General features: G+C 47.7%; 9 protein-coding genes across 9 annotated transcripts; 5 read left to right on the plus strand and 4 right to left on the minus strand.

The window, feature by feature from the left end:
• Positions 1–282: 282 nt before the first annotated feature.
• GLAREA_10822 (Metallo-dependent phosphatase) lies at positions 283–1,155 on the plus strand (the record flags this gene model as incomplete). Its single annotated transcript, XM_008079922.1, has 1 exon — positions 283–1,155. The coding sequence occupies one exon, from the start codon at positions 283–285 to the stop codon at positions 1,153–1,155; it is 873 nt and encodes a 290-aa protein (XP_008078113.1).
• A 486-nt stretch (positions 1,156–1,641) lies between these two features.
• On the minus strand, positions 1,642–3,411 carry GLAREA_10823 (MFS general substrate transporter; the record flags this gene model as incomplete). Its single annotated transcript, XM_008079923.1, has 5 exons — positions 1,642–2,489; positions 2,539–2,649; positions 2,698–3,030; positions 3,088–3,215; positions 3,302–3,411. The coding sequence occupies 5 exons, from the start codon at positions 3,409–3,411 to the stop codon at positions 1,642–1,644; spliced, it is 1,530 nt and encodes a 509-aa protein (XP_008078114.1).
• A 694-nt stretch (positions 3,412–4,105) lies between these two features.
• GLAREA_10824 (Zn2/Cys6 DNA-binding protein) lies at positions 4,106–6,444 on the plus strand (the record flags this gene model as incomplete). The annotated part of the gene is made up of 5 exons (XM_008079924.1): positions 4,106–4,577; positions 4,624–4,823; positions 4,869–5,260; positions 5,317–5,901; positions 5,952–6,444. 5 exons carry the CDS (start codon positions 4,106–4,108, stop codon positions 6,442–6,444), a joined length of 2,142 nt encoding a protein of 713 aa, XP_008078115.1.
• Positions 6,445–7,434: 990 nt separating this feature from the next.
• GLAREA_10825 (alpha/beta-Hydrolase) lies at positions 7,435–8,391 on the plus strand (the record flags this gene model as incomplete). The annotated part of the gene is made up of 1 exon (XM_008079925.1): positions 7,435–8,391. One exon carries the CDS (start codon positions 7,435–7,437, stop codon positions 8,389–8,391), a length of 957 nt encoding a protein of 318 aa, XP_008078116.1.
• A 324-nt stretch (positions 8,392–8,715) lies between these two features.
• On the minus strand, positions 8,716–9,363 carry GLAREA_10826 (RmlC-like cupin; the record flags this gene model as incomplete). The annotated part of the gene is made up of 1 exon (XM_008079926.1): positions 8,716–9,363. The coding sequence occupies one exon, from the start codon at positions 9,361–9,363 to the stop codon at positions 8,716–8,718; it is 648 nt and encodes a 215-aa protein (XP_008078117.1).
• A 721-nt stretch (positions 9,364–10,084) lies between these two features.
• On the plus strand, positions 10,085–11,620 carry GLAREA_10827 (FAD/NAD(P)-binding protein; the record flags this gene model as incomplete). The annotated part of the gene is made up of 2 exons (XM_008079927.1): positions 10,085–10,386; positions 10,549–11,620. The coding sequence occupies 2 exons, from the start codon at positions 10,085–10,087 to the stop codon at positions 11,618–11,620; spliced, it is 1,374 nt and encodes a 457-aa protein (XP_008078118.1).
• Positions 11,621–12,379: 759 nt separating this feature from the next.
• GLAREA_10828 (FAD/NAD(P)-binding protein) lies at positions 12,380–13,999 on the plus strand (the record flags this gene model as incomplete). Its single annotated transcript, XM_008079928.1, has 6 exons — positions 12,380–12,787; positions 12,850–13,316; positions 13,367–13,427; positions 13,475–13,670; positions 13,726–13,804; positions 13,870–13,999. The coding sequence occupies 6 exons, from the start codon at positions 12,380–12,382 to the stop codon at positions 13,997–13,999; spliced, it is 1,341 nt and encodes a 446-aa protein (XP_008078119.1).
• Positions 14,000–14,282: 283 nt separating this feature from the next.
• Positions 14,283–15,323, minus strand: GLAREA_10829 (uncharacterized protein; the record flags this gene model as incomplete). Its single annotated transcript, XM_008079929.1, has 1 exon — positions 14,283–15,323. One exon carries the CDS (start codon positions 15,321–15,323, stop codon positions 14,283–14,285), a length of 1,041 nt encoding a protein of 346 aa, XP_008078120.1.
• A 536-nt stretch (positions 15,324–15,859) lies between these two features.
• GLAREA_10830 (uncharacterized protein) lies at positions 15,860–16,833 on the minus strand (the record flags this gene model as incomplete). The annotated part of the gene is made up of 2 exons (XM_008079930.1): positions 15,860–16,511; positions 16,592–16,833. 2 exons carry the CDS (start codon positions 16,831–16,833, stop codon positions 15,860–15,862), a joined length of 894 nt encoding a protein of 297 aa, XP_008078121.1.
• Positions 16,834–17,193: the final 360 nt, after the last annotated feature.

The following is a 17,193-nucleotide window of genomic DNA, read 5'->3' on the forward strand; positions in this document are numbered from 1 at the left end:
GTAAGGAGCAGGCAGCAGATAAACGAACACTTGTTCGCAGAAAGGAAATAATTCAAGTACTAGATTTGTTTTCTAAAAAGACGAAGAGTGTATTGTGATATTAAAATCTAATGATGGTTGTTTGGGACTCGCAGTAGTTGGGAAACACGGATGAAAACGATATTGAATGGTCGCTAAACCAGAAACACTTTTTTCAAGACTACCGTCAATATCTCCAGCTCGGCGAATAACATCAAACAACTGGCCATTCTTAGATCCTTACATTACGACAATATCACGAAGATGAATAGTCACCATCCATCTTTCTCCGCCCTCCTAAACCGTCGCCCCCCCACCATCTATTCCCAACTCTATACCTCCCCCCTCACAACCCTCGCCAAGGCCCTCTCCTCAGCCCTCTCCCCCGCCATCCCAGCACCCCCAACCGGAATCCGCGTAATCTGCATCTCCGACACCCATAACACCCAGCCCGACCTCCCAGACGGCGACATCCTCCTCCACGCAGGCGACCTCACGCAATCCGGCTCGCTATCGGAACTGAGAAGCCAAATCGAGTGGCTCGACGCGCAACCTCATAGGTATAAAGTGGTTATAGCCGGGAATCACGATTTATGCCTTCAGGCTTCGACGGAAGAGATTGACTGGCGCTCGCTGATATATCTTCGAGATTCGGCAACGACGCTGCATTTTCCGGGCGGTAGATCACTGAAGATATACGGCAGTCCGTGGACGCCGAAGCATGGGAATTGGGCGTTCCAGTATCCCCGAACCGGCGCGGATCCGTGGGAGGGAGCTGTTCCGGAAGACGTAGATATCCTGTTAACGCATGGTCCGCCGCGGTGTCATCTTGATCTTGATGATCTGGGTTGCGGTTATCTTCTTGAGGAGGTGAGGAGGAGAGAACCTATTCTGCATGTTTTTGGACATATTCACGCGGGGTATGGGAAGAGGATGGTGTTGTGGGATGGGTTTGAAAGGGCTTATGAGGAAGCGGTTGGGAAGGGAGGTTCGTGGTGGGCGTTGGGGAGGATGGTGTTTTGTGTGTTTTCTCGGCTCAAGGGAGACTCGGGACGAGGTACGGTTATGGTGAACGCTGCGGTTGTTGGAGGGTTCAGAGATGAGCAGCGACGAGAAGCTATTACTGTGACGATTTGAAGGGCGAAGTGAGGGTGTTGATATCCCGTTGATCGGCAGCTCTGCCTTGTTGAAATAGCATTCGAGTTAGTTACGTAGAGATTTCGTATCATCCGTGATTATGAGGTGGCGTAGGCGATACAGAGATGCCAGAGCAGTATCGCCACGAGTTTCTGGTCTGAATTAGCCCAGACTGTCTAGTTCGTATATTGACCGAGCAAGCTCGCAATTTGAAATTATTACTTATGGGGGCGTGATACTTAGAATTATTTGGGTAAGAGATTTGGAGCGTTAGAACAACCTCCTGAGGTGGAAAAGCATCTTCGAACGGTGAAGTGATTGACCCGGGTGGACAACAGAACTATGCAGATTTTCAGGAGGAAAAAGTGAGGATGTTACCTTTTCAATAAAGTGTGGTCCAGGGACTTTTAGGCATGTTATATCTTCCTAATATCATTCAATTTCTAAAACAGATCCTCTTGTTGATTGTTTCCTAGCATTCAACACTCAAGGCTTCCATCTGAAATCAGGATGACGCCAATCAAGATCCTGCACCTGCTTCTGACTTAGACCCCTCAGCTTCTCCTCCGCATCAATCCTCTCCCGCTTCTTATTATCCCTCACCATCCACAGAGTCAACAGTAGCGACGTGAAAAGAATAGTCGTCGACGTAGCTAGATTGAGTCCATTGCCAATATGGTAATCCGGACCATCAAACAGCAAGAAAGACCATGTGGCGATGAGACCTCCAAGGTTGCCCATCATGACAGTGATACCAATTGCAGACGATCTTGCGGTGTCGGATATGACGTTCGCGGATACTTGAGCATTGCACAAGGCACCGTTTGCAAAGGCGCCGCTGGCGATGAGGAAGGTTGCGCCGTAGCGGACTTGGGCGTTGTTGGTTGCGAGGAACATGATGTAGCCTGCTATGACAAGCGGTGCGCTGAGCATTATGAAGGCGTTGCGGTTATCGTATCGCCAGCTGAGAAGTGGTATTGCGATGGTGAAGAAGGTGCCGACGGCGTATGGTGGTACGGTATGCAGCTGCTGAGAGATGAGTGTGCTCTTTGGGTAGATGGTTCGGATGATGGTTGGTAGGAAAAAGCCGAGGCCTTGGACGGTGATGTTGGTCAATAGGAAGATGAAGCCAGTGGCAAGTACGGTAGGGTTAAAGATTCCTCGTAATGTCTTTTGACGGTCCATTTTGTCTAGGACTTCAGTTGTACCGATGCGTTCTGACATGATTCTCCTCACTGCGAGCTCCTTCTCTGCTGGAGAGAGCCATCGTGCAGTTTCGGGTCGGTCAGTCATGGTGAAGAAGCCGATTAACGCCAAACCGATTGTGATGATTCCTTTGTAGGGTTAGCATTTATTTACTTTCTCCGTTAGGAAGTAACATACCTTCAATCGCGAACAACATTCTCCAATCATGAAGACTACCGAATCGGTCTAGTTTGAAGATTCCTGAAGCGAGGAGCCCCCCGAAAGCGCCCCCAACTGGACCCATGGCAACTGACTGCTGTTAGCTGAAGTGGCGGTTCAGATTTGCATATAACATACTGTAGAAAGAGAGGCGGAATGCCAACTCGCTTCTTCTGTACCATCGCGACATATAGTAGGCAACACCTGGCATCATTCCGGCTTCAAAGACACCAAGAAGAAACCGAACCCCGCAAGCTTGAGCCCTGTTATTGACAAACGCAGTGCACAGTGAAATCAGTCCAAAGGCAAGAGTCAGTCCTGGGATGTACCAGCCTGGACCGATCCATTTACAGGCCATATTGGAGGGTATCTCAAAAAGAACGTAAGAGATGTAGAACGACGTGAGAATGATGTTATAATCGTAGCCACGAAGGCCCAAATCTTTATCGAGTCCGGCGATTTTTGCATTTCCTATGAAGCGAAGTGTGAGAAATAGAGGTATGTAAGGTAAAAGCAAGAGCAACCTACCAATGTTGGCTCTGTCAATGAAACAGAAAAGATAGAGCAGAGTGACAGGTGGAATAATACACAAGTCGATTTTCAAACGTAACCTCGACTCGGCAGCTCGATCGGTCGAATATGTGGCAATGTCGTCTCTATATCAAGATTAGTCTTGTATTCTCGCCTCATTAAGACAAATACGTGGTGCAGCTGCGTAAACGGGTACTCGACTCGCACTTACTTGTGTGTGTTAGCGACCCCGTTTGATTTCTCAGAATCAACAACCCCATAGCCGATCGATGCAGTTGGTGAGGTCGACCTCGCAAAGTTCTTTGAATCCTTGTCCGACATATTGAGGCTTCTTTGGCTGTTTCTTGTCTGACTAGAGCCGGTGCTGGAGGACAACTTGGAAAGAGTGGGAGAAAGAAAAAGGTAGTTATTGCATGGTCAATTGGTCATATAAGGACTTTTTCCTCCTTGTGAGGATCCGATCTTCGAAATATTGGACAAGACACAAAGGCACAGACTCTCGACCAGGCTCCACTGATAAGAGCTTCCCCAGGAAGTGGGAGCATGCTGCCATGGTGCTGTACGGAGTACAGTAGTTGATCAGATAGCTCTGGAGTCTGGAACCCGAATTTGCTTGGGATTGACTGACTGATTGCCAATGTTGCGGGCCGCACACCGACTTGATGAGATTGCAAGGGAGGAGGACAAGCCGGGGAAGAGTCGGATTTGAACTGGAATCCGACCTCTCTGCATCTATTGGATACCGACTGAACTCTAGGCCCACTCTCAGTAAAGGGGGGCAAAACGTCGAAGCGAGCGAGAGTCACGGGAGATAAGATAAGCAGCCTTATCACACGTGATGGCCGTTCGAACGGGGCATCTTCACTTTTCCCTATGAGCAAACAACCGCAGTCGACTCTTATCGGACTGTTTCCTATCTGCCCAAACATGATTTCAATCACCATGATCAAGCGTATGTATCTTTCCTGGGAACCGTATCCGACAGAGCATCCGGAAACGTTCCAACACACTCACAATGCCGCGACCACGCGTGCCCCTAGAGGACCGACAGCGAGCGGTTAAGGCCTGCGTGCCATGTAAAACATCCAAGAAACGTTGTGACAGCAATGCACCATGTTTCTCTTGCGTCAAGCGTAATTGTGAACACGCGTGTGTCCAGGATGATTCCCGCTCCCGACAGAGTGTTGCACGAAGCCCACGAACGCGCCCATCTGTGCAACCTCTTATTATTGCGGTGCAGCGAAACGCAAAGAATACGCCTCAAAGACGCCCCGAAGAGCATGAAGTGGATGAGGCTCAAGTGCGGCCAACTACGTTGAATGGAAATCAAATTGCCAATATTACCTCGCCGGCTGAGAATGAAGGAGGTCATCCCAGTGAGGGCGAATTAACGTCAGGTAGGGACGAAGATGGCACACCTTCATTACCAGTGGAAGCGACTCTTCTTCCTCAAAGTCGGCTAATGCTCAATGCAAATGGGGAGAAAGGTAAGAGACTCTTTCAATGGCCAAAGCTGTAGATTGACCTGTCTAGTATACATTGGGAAGACTGCATCGCTGGCGTTTCTACGCTTCTTACGTCAAATACTATCGCAGCATATGGGTCCGTCTCAATTTACAGAAAACAGCCGCGGAAATGTCATGCTCGAAGCACGAATGCCAGACGAAGACTCACTCAACATGGAAGATAGCCTCGAGGAAAAGCAACTTCTTATTGATGGCTTCTTTTTGGCGGTAAGTTGCTCACGTGGTCATTCCAAGCACTACTGACAAGTACAGTCCAGCGGCATCTTGGACCTTTTCACGAAGGCTGAGATCATACAACTCTCAGAGGATGCCGAGGGTATGCAAAGAAATGACAACCTTAACGAAGGCATCCTCGACCTCATACTTGCCATTGGTCAACAATGCCGGGTAGCAAGTCCTGATAGATCAAGCTATGCGCAGACCTATTTCATCCGCGGTCAAAAGAAAGCGCTCAGTGGTATGCTAGAAGATCCAAGCGTCTCAATGATCTGGTCATTCCTGTTGATGGCTTTTTATCTCCTTGGTGCATGTCGGAGAAATGCTGCTTTTATGTACCTGGGAGTGGCAGCAAGGGCTGCACACGCGTTGGGCCTTCATGAAACCGACCAGTACTCTGCATTGAGTGACGCTGAAAAATGCCTCCGGTAACTGATAATTTGCTTTACTGGTGACGTGGAAGCTGACCTGTGTCGTTATTCAGGCTACGGACGTGGAAAAGCTTACGTATACTAGACGTGATCACCAGCTCCATTCTAGCTCGGCCCCTGGCATCTGTCTCTACGCGTCCAGGAATATACGTCGAAGATATCACAAAAACCTATTCTACTAGCTCAAGGCTAGCAACAGACGCAAATTTTGACTTGTGTACGATCATTGAGAGTGTACTTCGAAACATCAGTCAACAGCTTAATTTGGATACCGAGGCAACCCAGAGTCTGCTTCTTAGGCTGGGTCGTTGGAGCTCGAGCCTTACTCCTGAAATACGGCTTTGTTCTTTCACCACATCTATCAGGTCGGCTGACCACGAAAAGGCAATAGGTAATATACATGTCACATGCATGTATTACTTCACCGTTATGCTACTTACTCGATCTTTCTTGATACGATATTTGATGTCTCAGCTTCCGAATGCGACTAATGCTGAGCAAAATGTTGAAGAGAACCCCTCGACGCTTGACGTATCTAAACTGGCTCAGGTATCAATTGATGCGGCTATGTTTACTGCACAAACCTGCCATAACGCGTTGTCAGCGGGTCTGCTTCTTGACAACATGTGCATACTCAAGTCAGTACTGAAATGTTTGAAATGGAAAAACACTAATGGTTTTGAATTAGGGCTTGGATCTTTGCTGCTGGCCTTGTCCTTGGGTTTACCTTATTTGTCAACGTCGAAGTAGAGCCGAACCTGGAGAAAGCGTTCACAGGGGTTCGAGATGTTTTGAAAAAGCTCTCTCATCAGAGTCCACAAGCCGAGCACTATCACGATGTGCTCATTAGCTTTTCGGAAGCGATAAGTAAGCGCCGTCAGCAGATCGCACGAGAGCGTCGACGGGTAACGAGCCAATATCTCGATCAGATCCTTGTTATCGATGTCCCGAATACCTTGGAGCATCACTACCAAACACCGACGTCTACGGATGCTGAAGCATACTCCTTTGAGAATGGCAGTGTGGAGGACTGGTGGAGCTCGTCACTGCCGTTGGCTCATGGTATTCTTGAACACCCACCAGACGTCCTTCACGCGGATTGGGATGCCTTCGCTATGCAAATATCCGAGCAACTCACATATGGCAACACTGCACCTGGCGAATTATTAGACGGCACTTGAACAGACCTCGCGACTATAGAATCCCGTCCCTCTATCTTGATGCATCATGCATCATGCATCTTCAAGCGCCCACGATCTTTACATTCCACTCGCCAAGCATGGCCATCCGTCTTAAGAATTCCACTTGATCGGAATTTTTGGGAAGCCTTGAAGAGGAATGCAGGTGCCAGTCGTGACAAGCCCGCGTCGAACAATTAGACTGAGATTGGTGAGATAGCATTGAGTGCAGCAAATGCCGTCAGCAGAAGACGGTAGGAAGGATGAAGCTGAATAAGAAATGTAGTAGTTTCGCTCTGACAGAGAGAGATGTAGCACAACGCAGGCTACAGATTCGAAGGAAGTTTCGCCATCTCTAATGTTCTTCTCTGCCAGTTCAATACTGGAATACTGGTTATCGATGGTACTATCTACAAATTCGAGGACATACTTCAAGAAAGAGTCATTGCTGATGAACTGAACCTCGTATATCTGTTCGTCAGAAGAAGAAATATCCACATAGAATATGTCTCAATCATATTTCAGGAGTCGTCTCTTATCTGTAAAACTATCTGCTTCTATAGAATTAATAAGGAGCGGAAGCTTAACTAGGTAGGCTGAGGGTAGGCAAGGTACAAGCCCCGCAAGTAGTGACTTATCTCAAAGTGGGGATCTGTCGGATGTGTTCAGCAAAAGTGGCACCTCCCACTTTCAGTCAGAACGCCAACACCCTAGCCGACAATCCATACAAGTATAGTAAGGCAAGATATATTCACAGCATCAACAGTCTTGAAACCCCACGCAAAACGTGACAAACAGCCTTTGTCTTCCTCATATCTAAGAGTGCCACAACACTCCTGCACGTGAGCAATCCTTTTCAGTCTACTTAGCGAACAAATCAGCGTTTTCCCTGGGTAGTATCTACCATCAACGCCCTCATACTCGTCCAACCATACACATCGTCACCTCACATTTCTCAATCATCTCTCACTCAAACCTCACCTAACCTCCATCATGGATCAGCAAACATGGGCATCCGTTCCCTGGTCAATAGAATCTCACGGCTCCACAGCTGTATTCCACAAACATGAGGTGCCATATACCGCCAACGCAAATGCTCTCCAAAACATGGACATCTGGATTCCAGTTCCTTCCACTACAGCCCAAGAACGCCCCAGCCCAGAGTCAATGCCCGAAACGAGTGGTGTCTGGGTAATTTACGTTCACGGAGGTGCCTGGCGAGATCCATTAGTTACATCGTCCTCCTTCTCGTCCACAGTATCACATCTAGCAACCTCTCACCCACTCACCAAAATCGCCGGCTTCGCCTCAATAAACTACTCTCTAAGCCCGCGAACCCACAACCCCAAAGATCCAGACTACACAGACGACCCAAGCCGTCAAGCCAAACACCCTGATCACATCACGGACGTGCTAACCGCCCTCGCATACCTCCAAGCCAAAGCAAAATTCAGCGACAATTACATTCTCCTGGGACATTCCTGCGGCGCGACGCTCGCGTTACAAGTTATTATGTCGCGCTCCGAATGGAACGCTTCTTCCAAAGTAGCGAAGCCTATCGCTGTCGTGGGACTTAATGGGCTGTATGACATGCCTACCTTAATTCGGGAGCCCGGGGAGAAACATGCGCATTTGCAGGGCGTGTATGAGACGTTTACACGGCTGGCGTTTGGGGATGATGAGAGGGTTTGGGAGGAGATTAGCCCGATTTCGGTCGGTGATTGGGAGGGTGAGTGGAAGGGCAAGTTGGTTGTGTTGGTGCAGAGTAAAGAGGATAGTTTGGTGCCTTATAGGCAATTGGTTGACATGAAGGATAAGCTGGAGAAATCGAGGGGTAAGGGGTTGGTGGTGAGTGAGATGGAGGCGGGTGGAGATCATAATGATTTGTGGAAGGAGGGTGAGAGGTTGGCGGAGATTGTTACGGAGGTTGTTGTGAAATTGGGATGTTAGATGTGATGGATGGGGTTCAAAATGGTGTTCACCTAGCAGCAATTAATTCACTCGTCTTTCTCGGTGTCACCAGTATGTGTCTCGATCTTTTAGACATAGCATGATACATCCGCATTCATTGGGGTCTCTCTCCATGACTGAGCGGGGAATCCTCATGAAGTCGTACAGTTGGGAAGATTGGATGTCAGTAATGACTACCGAATCATCACGTGTAAAGAGCCAAATTTACAATCAACTTTTCCAGATCACTCAATTTCTCTACCAAAAACGGCGCCGGAATCATGTTTGTTTCAAAAAATTCCAACCTGATAACACATTCCCATTTCACTTCGACTTCCCCTCCTCATAATACTCCGCATAACTTTCTTGATACCCCAGCAACCTTCCCCAGAAAGCAACCACAATAAGAAAAACCCTGCTCACCCATCTACCTAACCATTCAGTAGGCAAAGGAAGTGCCAACGGCGTATCGGCTGCATACAAAAACACCAACAGCTGAAACAAACTCGGCTCCACCTTTGATTTCTTACAATCATCCAGGTACCCAAAGAAATTCCTAAAGAACTTCATCTCATCCTCATACGACTCAGGCGTGAGATGAATATCCAGCACCAAATCCTCCGTCTCCGACGCGTTCTCAAACCGATGATACTGACCCGCTGGAATCGACGCCGTTTTCTTTGCTCCCGGCTCAGAAGAGAGGATGAATGGTTTAGGGTCCAATCCCCGGTAGAAGTTTCCCGTGCCGGAGCGGATGTTGAAGTATTCGGCTTGGTGGATGTGGTAGTGGAAAGGGGGTTGGATTATGGAAATGCCGTTGGAGGAGTTGTTGGGGGGGAGGCGGTGCGTCATTATTGATTTGGAGTTGGGTGGGTGGAATGTTACTGATGAGAGGCCGTTTTCGTAGATTATGGGGTTGTTGGAGGCGTTGTTTGTGCGCGGGGGAGAGGTGGCACGGAGGAATGAGAACATTGTGGGTGGTGATGTGAGGTTGGTGATGTGAGTTTGTTGATGAGATGTATGGATGGGGATGATGTGAGGTTCAGTGTCAAATGAAGGAGGCTAAAATATAATCCACTGGACTTTGGCGACGACGAGGTAAGTTACTAGATTTATCGATCAGTAACTGGATTCATCTGTAAAGGATACAAGTCAGCTTACAACTTCAAAACGTGACCGATAGGAACAAGATAGGTTATTCGGTTACTCGTCACATCATCTCCAAAACCAGAAAGGCTTGCGGCCCGCGCACCTAAATAAGACGCATACTTTAACCCCACTTCAATTTCTATTACCACCACGGGAGATAGCGCTGAACGTACCCGACACCACTTTTGCACAGACAGGACCGCAGCCCTTTCTCCCACTTTTGGCATCCCCAAGAACACATCGAGACGTCCAACCAAATCACAGTATCCGCCTACAAACCCTGGAAAACGCGGAAGAGAACCTCATTATTCATTGCAATTGCCCGGCGATTGTACCTGAGCCAACCGCCACCCGATAGGATGTAAGGCATTTTAGATAGCGACCGAATGTCACTCCTGGTGTCAGCAGTGGGCCTAGATCGGTCATTTGTCGGATTCCTTAACGACTTGTCTACTATGAGTGAGAATACTTGAATAGGACGAGCACGATGACCGTGGATTGGCTTGGTCGCTCTCTGAATCTTGATTGAAATTCAAAAATCGCTATGCTATCCCATCAAAAACCTACCATTGCCATCGTAGGCGGCGGTCTAGCTGGGCTGACTCTATCAATCGGGCTGACGAGGAAAGGTATTCCTCACACGATTTACGAGTCGGCGGCTAAGTTTGCGGAGATTGGAGCTGGAATCGCTCTTGGACCGAATAGTATCACAGCTTTGGAACTTATTGATCCGAGAATCAAGGACGTTTTGAAAAAATGTGTGAGCTATAACGAGGGTTTGGATGGGCAGGGTGAGGGAGTGGGGGCAGATGAGTGGTTGGATATTAGGATTGGAGAGGAGCAGGAGTAAGTGTATTTTTCAAAACTCTTTTCTCTAATTTGCCAGTGTAAAGAAAGTAAAATTCAGATCAGCTATATGAATAGTGCGTCCTGTGAACTATCTCAAGATTTCTCTCGCATCAAAATATCAGTCTTATGACTTTGCTAACCGACTCTACGTATGCACAGCTTTAACTCAATAATCACAACTATACGACACACTGGATCAGACAAACCAGGTCGAGCATGTGTCCACCGTGCCAAATTTCTGGAAGGTCTCATAGACCTAATCCCACCATCCACCGCCGTCTTTGGCAAAAGTCTAACATCAATCACCGAAGTTCCATCGACTGGAAAACTCTCCCTCAGCTTCGCCGATGGAACCAGCGCTACCGCCGATGCCATCATCGCTTGCGATGGAATCAAATCAGTCGCTCGTCAGAACTACGTTCTTACCGGCCCCATTGATCAAAAAATCTCCCGGCCTGTCTTCACCAACGACGTCGCTTATCGTGGCATGTTTCCTCGTGATCGGTTCAGTCAAATCGTGGATGGTGCTATTAGCACTGGTAAAGGCAACTTATTCTGTGGACCGTCGAGTTACGTGGTGATGTATCCTGTTGAGAAAGGCGCCATGATGAACGTCGTAGCGATCAAAAATATCTCTTCCCAGAAATCCCAGGCGACTTCGTCACAGCGCGAGACGAATTGGGTACAAAATGTCACGCAGGAGACTATGCTCGAGGATTTTGAGGGCTGGGGAGCGCCGATTAAGGCGTTACTGAAGAATATCGAATCGCCACAGCGATGGGCACTTTATGATCATCTTCCCGCGTCAACGTTCGTGAAAGGACGAGTGGCGTTGATGGGAGATGCTGCACATGCTACGACTCCACATCAAGGACAGGGCGCTGGAATGGCTTTTGAGGATTCTCTCGTTCTGAGTAACATCTTGGGACAGGTGTTGAACGAGGCACCCACTCAGGAATCTGAAGTTCAAGAAACGGTTCACATGAATAAGTGTATCGAGTCGTGCCTGCAGGCTTATGATGAAGTAAGACGGCTACGAACACAGAAAGTCACGGCTACAAGTAGGGAAATGGGAGAGATTATTGGATTCGCGGGGAAGGGAATAGGGAGGGATTTGGGGAAGTTGAAAGCCAATCTTGATGTGAGGATGAATTGGATTTGGGATGTGGATTTGCCTGGGGAGATAACCAGAGGTGTTGTAATCGCGAGGAAACTTAATAGTTCGGTATAAATGTATGGTTTTTAAAAGCAATGAGTGTACTGTATTATTATCGACCGCTTGAATCGCCGTGTTGTCACATAATATTCTAGCTATTCACATATGAGCGGTAATCATAAAATTAGCATTCCGATTTCATTGGCTTCTCTTCTGCTACCTTTCGACTTGAGCTACGGACTATAACCACCTGACATTTATCCAATAACAATGCTTTCAAAGGACAGTAGTTTTTCGCCCCAAGTAACAGAGTCTCCCAACAATAACTTTATCCGACACCTGCACCCCAGAAATCTAGACCCAACTGCAAGTCCGCCGATCTCGTGGGTAACTTCGGCCAAGAACGTGCCTCTTCCGAAACGCGGATAACGCACCACACCTTTCCTGTCTGCAATCTAGTGATCGGACAGTGTACCAGATAACCACAACTATGTGCACATTAGCATTCCACATAATCACATCTCATTATCCGACTACACAAGCTGATCATATGCTTAGCTATGACGGGTAAGGGCGCATCGGCAATGGTCCTCTTCCGCCAAATCGTATCTACAGGAGACCAAACAGTCGCGAATTCCAGCACTGAATCATGTTCATAATAAGATAGCCATATATATCAATGTCGATATATTCTTTCCAGTATATACCAGACTGAAAGCTCTTGCTGGCGTCATTTCAATCACTCGTTAATACACACTCAGCCTTTGCTAAGTCGCAAAGCACATTCTTCCCAACTACACATCTTGTCTTGAACCACCCATCAAACACCCCAAAATGGCCGGCTGGAAACAACTAGACATCGGCGTAATCGGCGGCGGCATCGGCGGACTCTCCGTAGCCCTCGCCCTCCGCCGCTCAGGACACCTCGTAACCATCTACGAGCGCGCCGATTTCGCCGGCGAGGTCGGGGCGTCTGTATCCTGCGCAGCGAACGGGACGCGCTGGCTGTACGAATGGGGGGTCGATGTATCGAAAGGCGATCCGGTGTTGTTGAAACAGCTGATCAATCGGGATTGGAAGACGGGCGAGCCGGTTAGTGTGTATGATCTGAAGGATTATGAGAGCAAGTGGGGATATGCGTATTTTATGTTTCATAGACAGTATATGCATGCGATGTTGATGGAGTGTGCGGTTGGTAAGGAGGGGGAGGGGAGGGCGGCGAGGTTGCTGGTTAATCATGCTGTAAGATATCTCTTTTGGTCCAGCCTGTAGTTTGCTTGAAGGCCATAACTGACCTGATCTAGTGTGAAAGCGTGGACTCAGAAACAGGCACAATAACCTTCAAAAACGGCGTCAAAGCAATCCACGACCTCGTCATCGGCGCAGATGGCATTGGTTCCGTAGTCCGCAAAGCAATCGACATCCATCCCGTCAAGAAGCCCGCAGATTCAAGCTGTCTCCACGCCAACGTGATGACAGAAGACGCCGTTCGCCTCGGTCTAGTTGACTATTCCCAGCACGACGCGCTCGAGTATTGGGGCGGCCAGGAGGGGAAATGGGATAAGATCGTGCTGTCGCCGTGTAATGGTGGAAAACTGCTTTCTTATTACTGCTTCTTTCCGAGGGAGATGGGTGATTATATTAATCAGTCGTGGGGAGGACAAGATAGACCTGTTGAGGAGTTGCTTGCTCCGTATCCGAATTTGGATGCGCAGGTTAAGGCACATCTTGCGATAGGTATTGAAGTCCAGCCATGGCGGTTGTGGGTTCAGTAAGCAATGTCCCTATTGAGTGATATCGGAGGTACTAATTCAGCTATAGTGAACCTTATCCATATCTTACCAAAGGAAAAGTCTGCCTCTTGGGTGATGCTGGCCATCCGGTAAGAACAAATTCCTTTTGGATAAACCAGAATTAACAGCCTTGTAGATGATGCCTCATCAGAGTCAGGGCGCTTGCATGGCCATTGAGGATGCCGGTGCTTTAGGTGTTCTCTTCAACAAGCAGTATTTCAACGGCGACATCGAAGAAAGTCTCGCAGTTTACAACTCCGTGCGACTGCCTAGGGCTACGAGAGTCCAAGCAGCTGCTGCAAGAGCTGCCTATAACATCAATGAACGCATTGGTAACTTACCCCTATCTTCTAAGCGAGGATTGATTCACTAACAGGATATCAATAGGCTTCTCAGATAACAAGCATACAGCTACATACAAGGTGGAGAACGAGAAAGCTAAGCTTACGATCGAGGAGATGAATGCGTAAGTTGTCTTGCATTTGCAGCGTTCCGAATTCTTATGTGTGCTAATCGATCTGCTGCTTATAGGTACGACATGTTTATGGATATCGAAGAGCAACTCGCTGCAGCGCGTAATGTCCCATTTACGCGCAATTTCATCAAGGGGATGCCGGTTGGTCTTGATTTACCGAGCGGAGTTATCCAAGCATCTTTGTAGTATCATTTATCAGCGAATACCTGTAAAAAGTTTGAGATTATACCCTGTCCATAGAGAATACATACAAGTTATGAAAACTACCACCAAGTTTCTGACATGTGAATATTGGAAGTGGTTATTGCTGTACTTACGATGATAGGAGTAAAAAGCCTTTTGACATAAACGATGATTTTCGCCTGCACGACGAGGGTAACCTACAAGTAGGGTTCTGTTTGAGTCGTATATTCAATTAGTTATTTACAAAAGCAGTAATATATACAAATATATCCAAAGTCTTCAGCACCTATGGATCATAAGCTGCCATCTCTTTGCATTCCCAACGAGGGACTGCATTTTCATCATCAAAGAACTGCCAGGTTGTCTTCCCAGCCTCTATATGCTGACTTCTTAGCATTTTCTCTTCGTACTCCTCCCGACTCTTGATATTATAATGATGTAGCGTGAGCCTATTCCGTGTCGGTGGCCACCGCCACGGAGAAGGATATCCAGCAAGCTCCAGGCCGGTGGACCACTCCCTTCCATCTTCTCCGACAGCGATGCTGTCATTCTTCATTCTAAATGTATGTGGGTGATCTGGTCCATGACTTGAGTCTAGAAATCGGTCCGTCCGTACAATAGACTTGACATGTCTATTTCGCGATTGCTCGCCATTCGAAGCGGGATCGTCGTCAATACACGATGTATAGCCCTTCCGAATGGATTTCTGCCGCACCTCCCTGTTGTTCGAATTGTGCACCTGCCAATTGATACCCAACTGGCCAACACGCGGATCAAGCGACAGATCCTTCAATATAGAGACGAGCGTCTCGTTGCGTCGTACGACCTCGAGATACTCGTCGCAGTCGAAATGTGCCATCCATGTGTGTTTGTCGCCATAAAGGCGCTCGCATTCGTCGTTCAAGAAGAGCTGGTTGTTATGCTCGTGATGCTGCTCGGCGGTGATATAGGTAAAGGTAATATGCTCGCTGGGAATGGGGTAGGAGTAGGTGGAAAGAGGAGGAGTGCTGCCATCATCCATGATGTAAAAGCGCCTGATACCAACATGGTAATAATAGTGCGTGAAGAGTTCTGGGAGGTTCAGCGACTCGTTCTTCGCGGTGAAGCAGATCGCGACGTATTCCTCATCGTCGCCAGGTATTGAGGGTGTCGGAGGATATACATTTGAGCCAGGAATCGCGTGTAAGCCAGAATAATTGATCGCAGTTTCGTGTTCGTGGATGTAAAACGGGCTATCCCAGAAAGTCAGGTAGACTATCCAGCCGAGGAAGAACGGTAGAAGCACTAGCAGCGCCCGGAGTGGAAAGCGCGAGAGCGAGGCAATCATGTCTGCGAACCGTACAAAAAGAAATAGAATACATTGAAAAGACTCAGATCAGAATAAAATACATGATAAGGTTAAGGGGAAGTCGCAAGGATCATTCGGATCATCAACATGAGATCTTGGTTTGCGGGGCGATGCGGCACAATTGGGAGGCCCAGGGGTTTTCTAGCGCACGATTCTGTGGGACAAATTGTTTCGTATTGCTGCTCCACTCTATCACGTGGCTGCCAAACATACAGTAGGTCCTTACTAGATGTACTTTAAAGATAACTCTAAAAGTAGTTTGATAGTTAGAAATTAGATAGTGGGTAATGCTGAGATGTAAAAGTTGGAAAAAGAGAAATCCTCAATTGACCACAAGAATTTAAGAACGAGGTTGCGATTGCAAGAATACTATTGATACAACAGTAATAACTACCTGCTACTCTCCGAGTGTCCATTGACAGCTGGATGATAATATACAAATTGTATCTCAATTAAGAAAACCGAATTATTCCGTCTAATTACCATCAAGCTGCTGAGCTTCAAACATTCTTTCTCTACTGATCAATGGCAGCACCATCAACCTTACCAGTTTCCATCTTTCCGTTGTTCGCATCACCTGCGTTCTGCTCAGCAGCAGCAACATTAGCGACCACAGCGCCCTCAGCCGTGACTTCGAATTTGGTACAATCATCTTGAGCACCACGTTGAGCAACAGGCATATTAACGGGCTGGTGGTTGGCTGCAGCAATCATTGTGCAGACACGGTAGGCACCGGCAGGGAGTCCATCAGTTACCACAGCAGTGAGAAGTCCATTTCCATCCCCGGCATCATCGATACCCTTGAAGAAGGCAAACTTGGTTGGATCTGGTGGGGTTGTTGACTTGAGATCGCCAATCTCCTGTACTGTAACATGGCAATGTCCGATGATATTTCCTGCAGCATTGAGATCCTGTGGAGCTGTGTAATAGTTCGTAGTTGGGTTGACGAATTTGCCAGCATCGAGATTCTGGGTTTGAACGGAAATGCTGAACGTTTGGCCAGCAGTAACAACATCGTTTGGTTGAGGGAAGGTGATCATTGCTGCAATCATGTTGGCAGTAGCAGGAATCTTTCCCATTGGAATTGGGTTACAAGAACCGCCCGACACTTGAACTCCGTTGGTTTTGGTCAATCCCGAGCAGAAAGCAATGAAATTGTTTGCATTGCTAAAACTCGTTAGCATGGAGCGCAAATTCAAAGGCTGTTTATCTGGCGATATGTTGGCCGTGGTAGAAGAATTACTTACGTCGCAGAGGGAGCTTGACCTGCTTTGATTCCATCAGTCCCAGGCTCCTGGCCAGTCTTGCCACTTGCAGCTTGAATCAAATCAGGAGTAAGGCACTGAGCACCACCACCGGTATTTGCACCAACGAATGGTTGGGCAGCTTCCTGTTGTCGAGATTGAAGTCCCAAACCCCTTCTATGCACCGCACTCGAACTGACACCAGCAGTTCCGAGAGCTAAAATAGCGATTGTTGAGAAGAACATAATTGCGAAGTAGTGTAAAGACTGAAAGAATGAACGTGAAATTTAAAAGAGTGGCGAGAAGCGGAAGTAAAGAAAGAACTAAGTTGAGTCAACCAACTAGGTATGTAATTAAAATAAATGAAAGTGATGCTTATTTAGCCTTCTTAGAGCAGGGAAACCAAGCAACATTTATAAAGATGCAAATACTCGCAGGGCAAACATACGACAACTCAGGATCAAGTTGGACTCTCGAAAAGGTGCTTCATTTCATTTCAAACTTACACCAACGCCCAAAATGAATACACAGTGTCAGAGATAACGAGATTTACGAGGCTGTAGATCAGCTTGTCGCAGACTTCAAAACCGAGGCGAGGGGTCGAC

This window comes from Glarea lozoyensis (genome assembly GCF_000409485.1).
Source record: "Glarea lozoyensis ATCC 20868 chromosome Unknown GLAREA12, whole genome shotgun sequence".
Taxonomy (NCBI): Eukaryota; Fungi; Ascomycota; class Leotiomycetes; order Helotiales; family Helotiaceae; genus Glarea; species Glarea lozoyensis.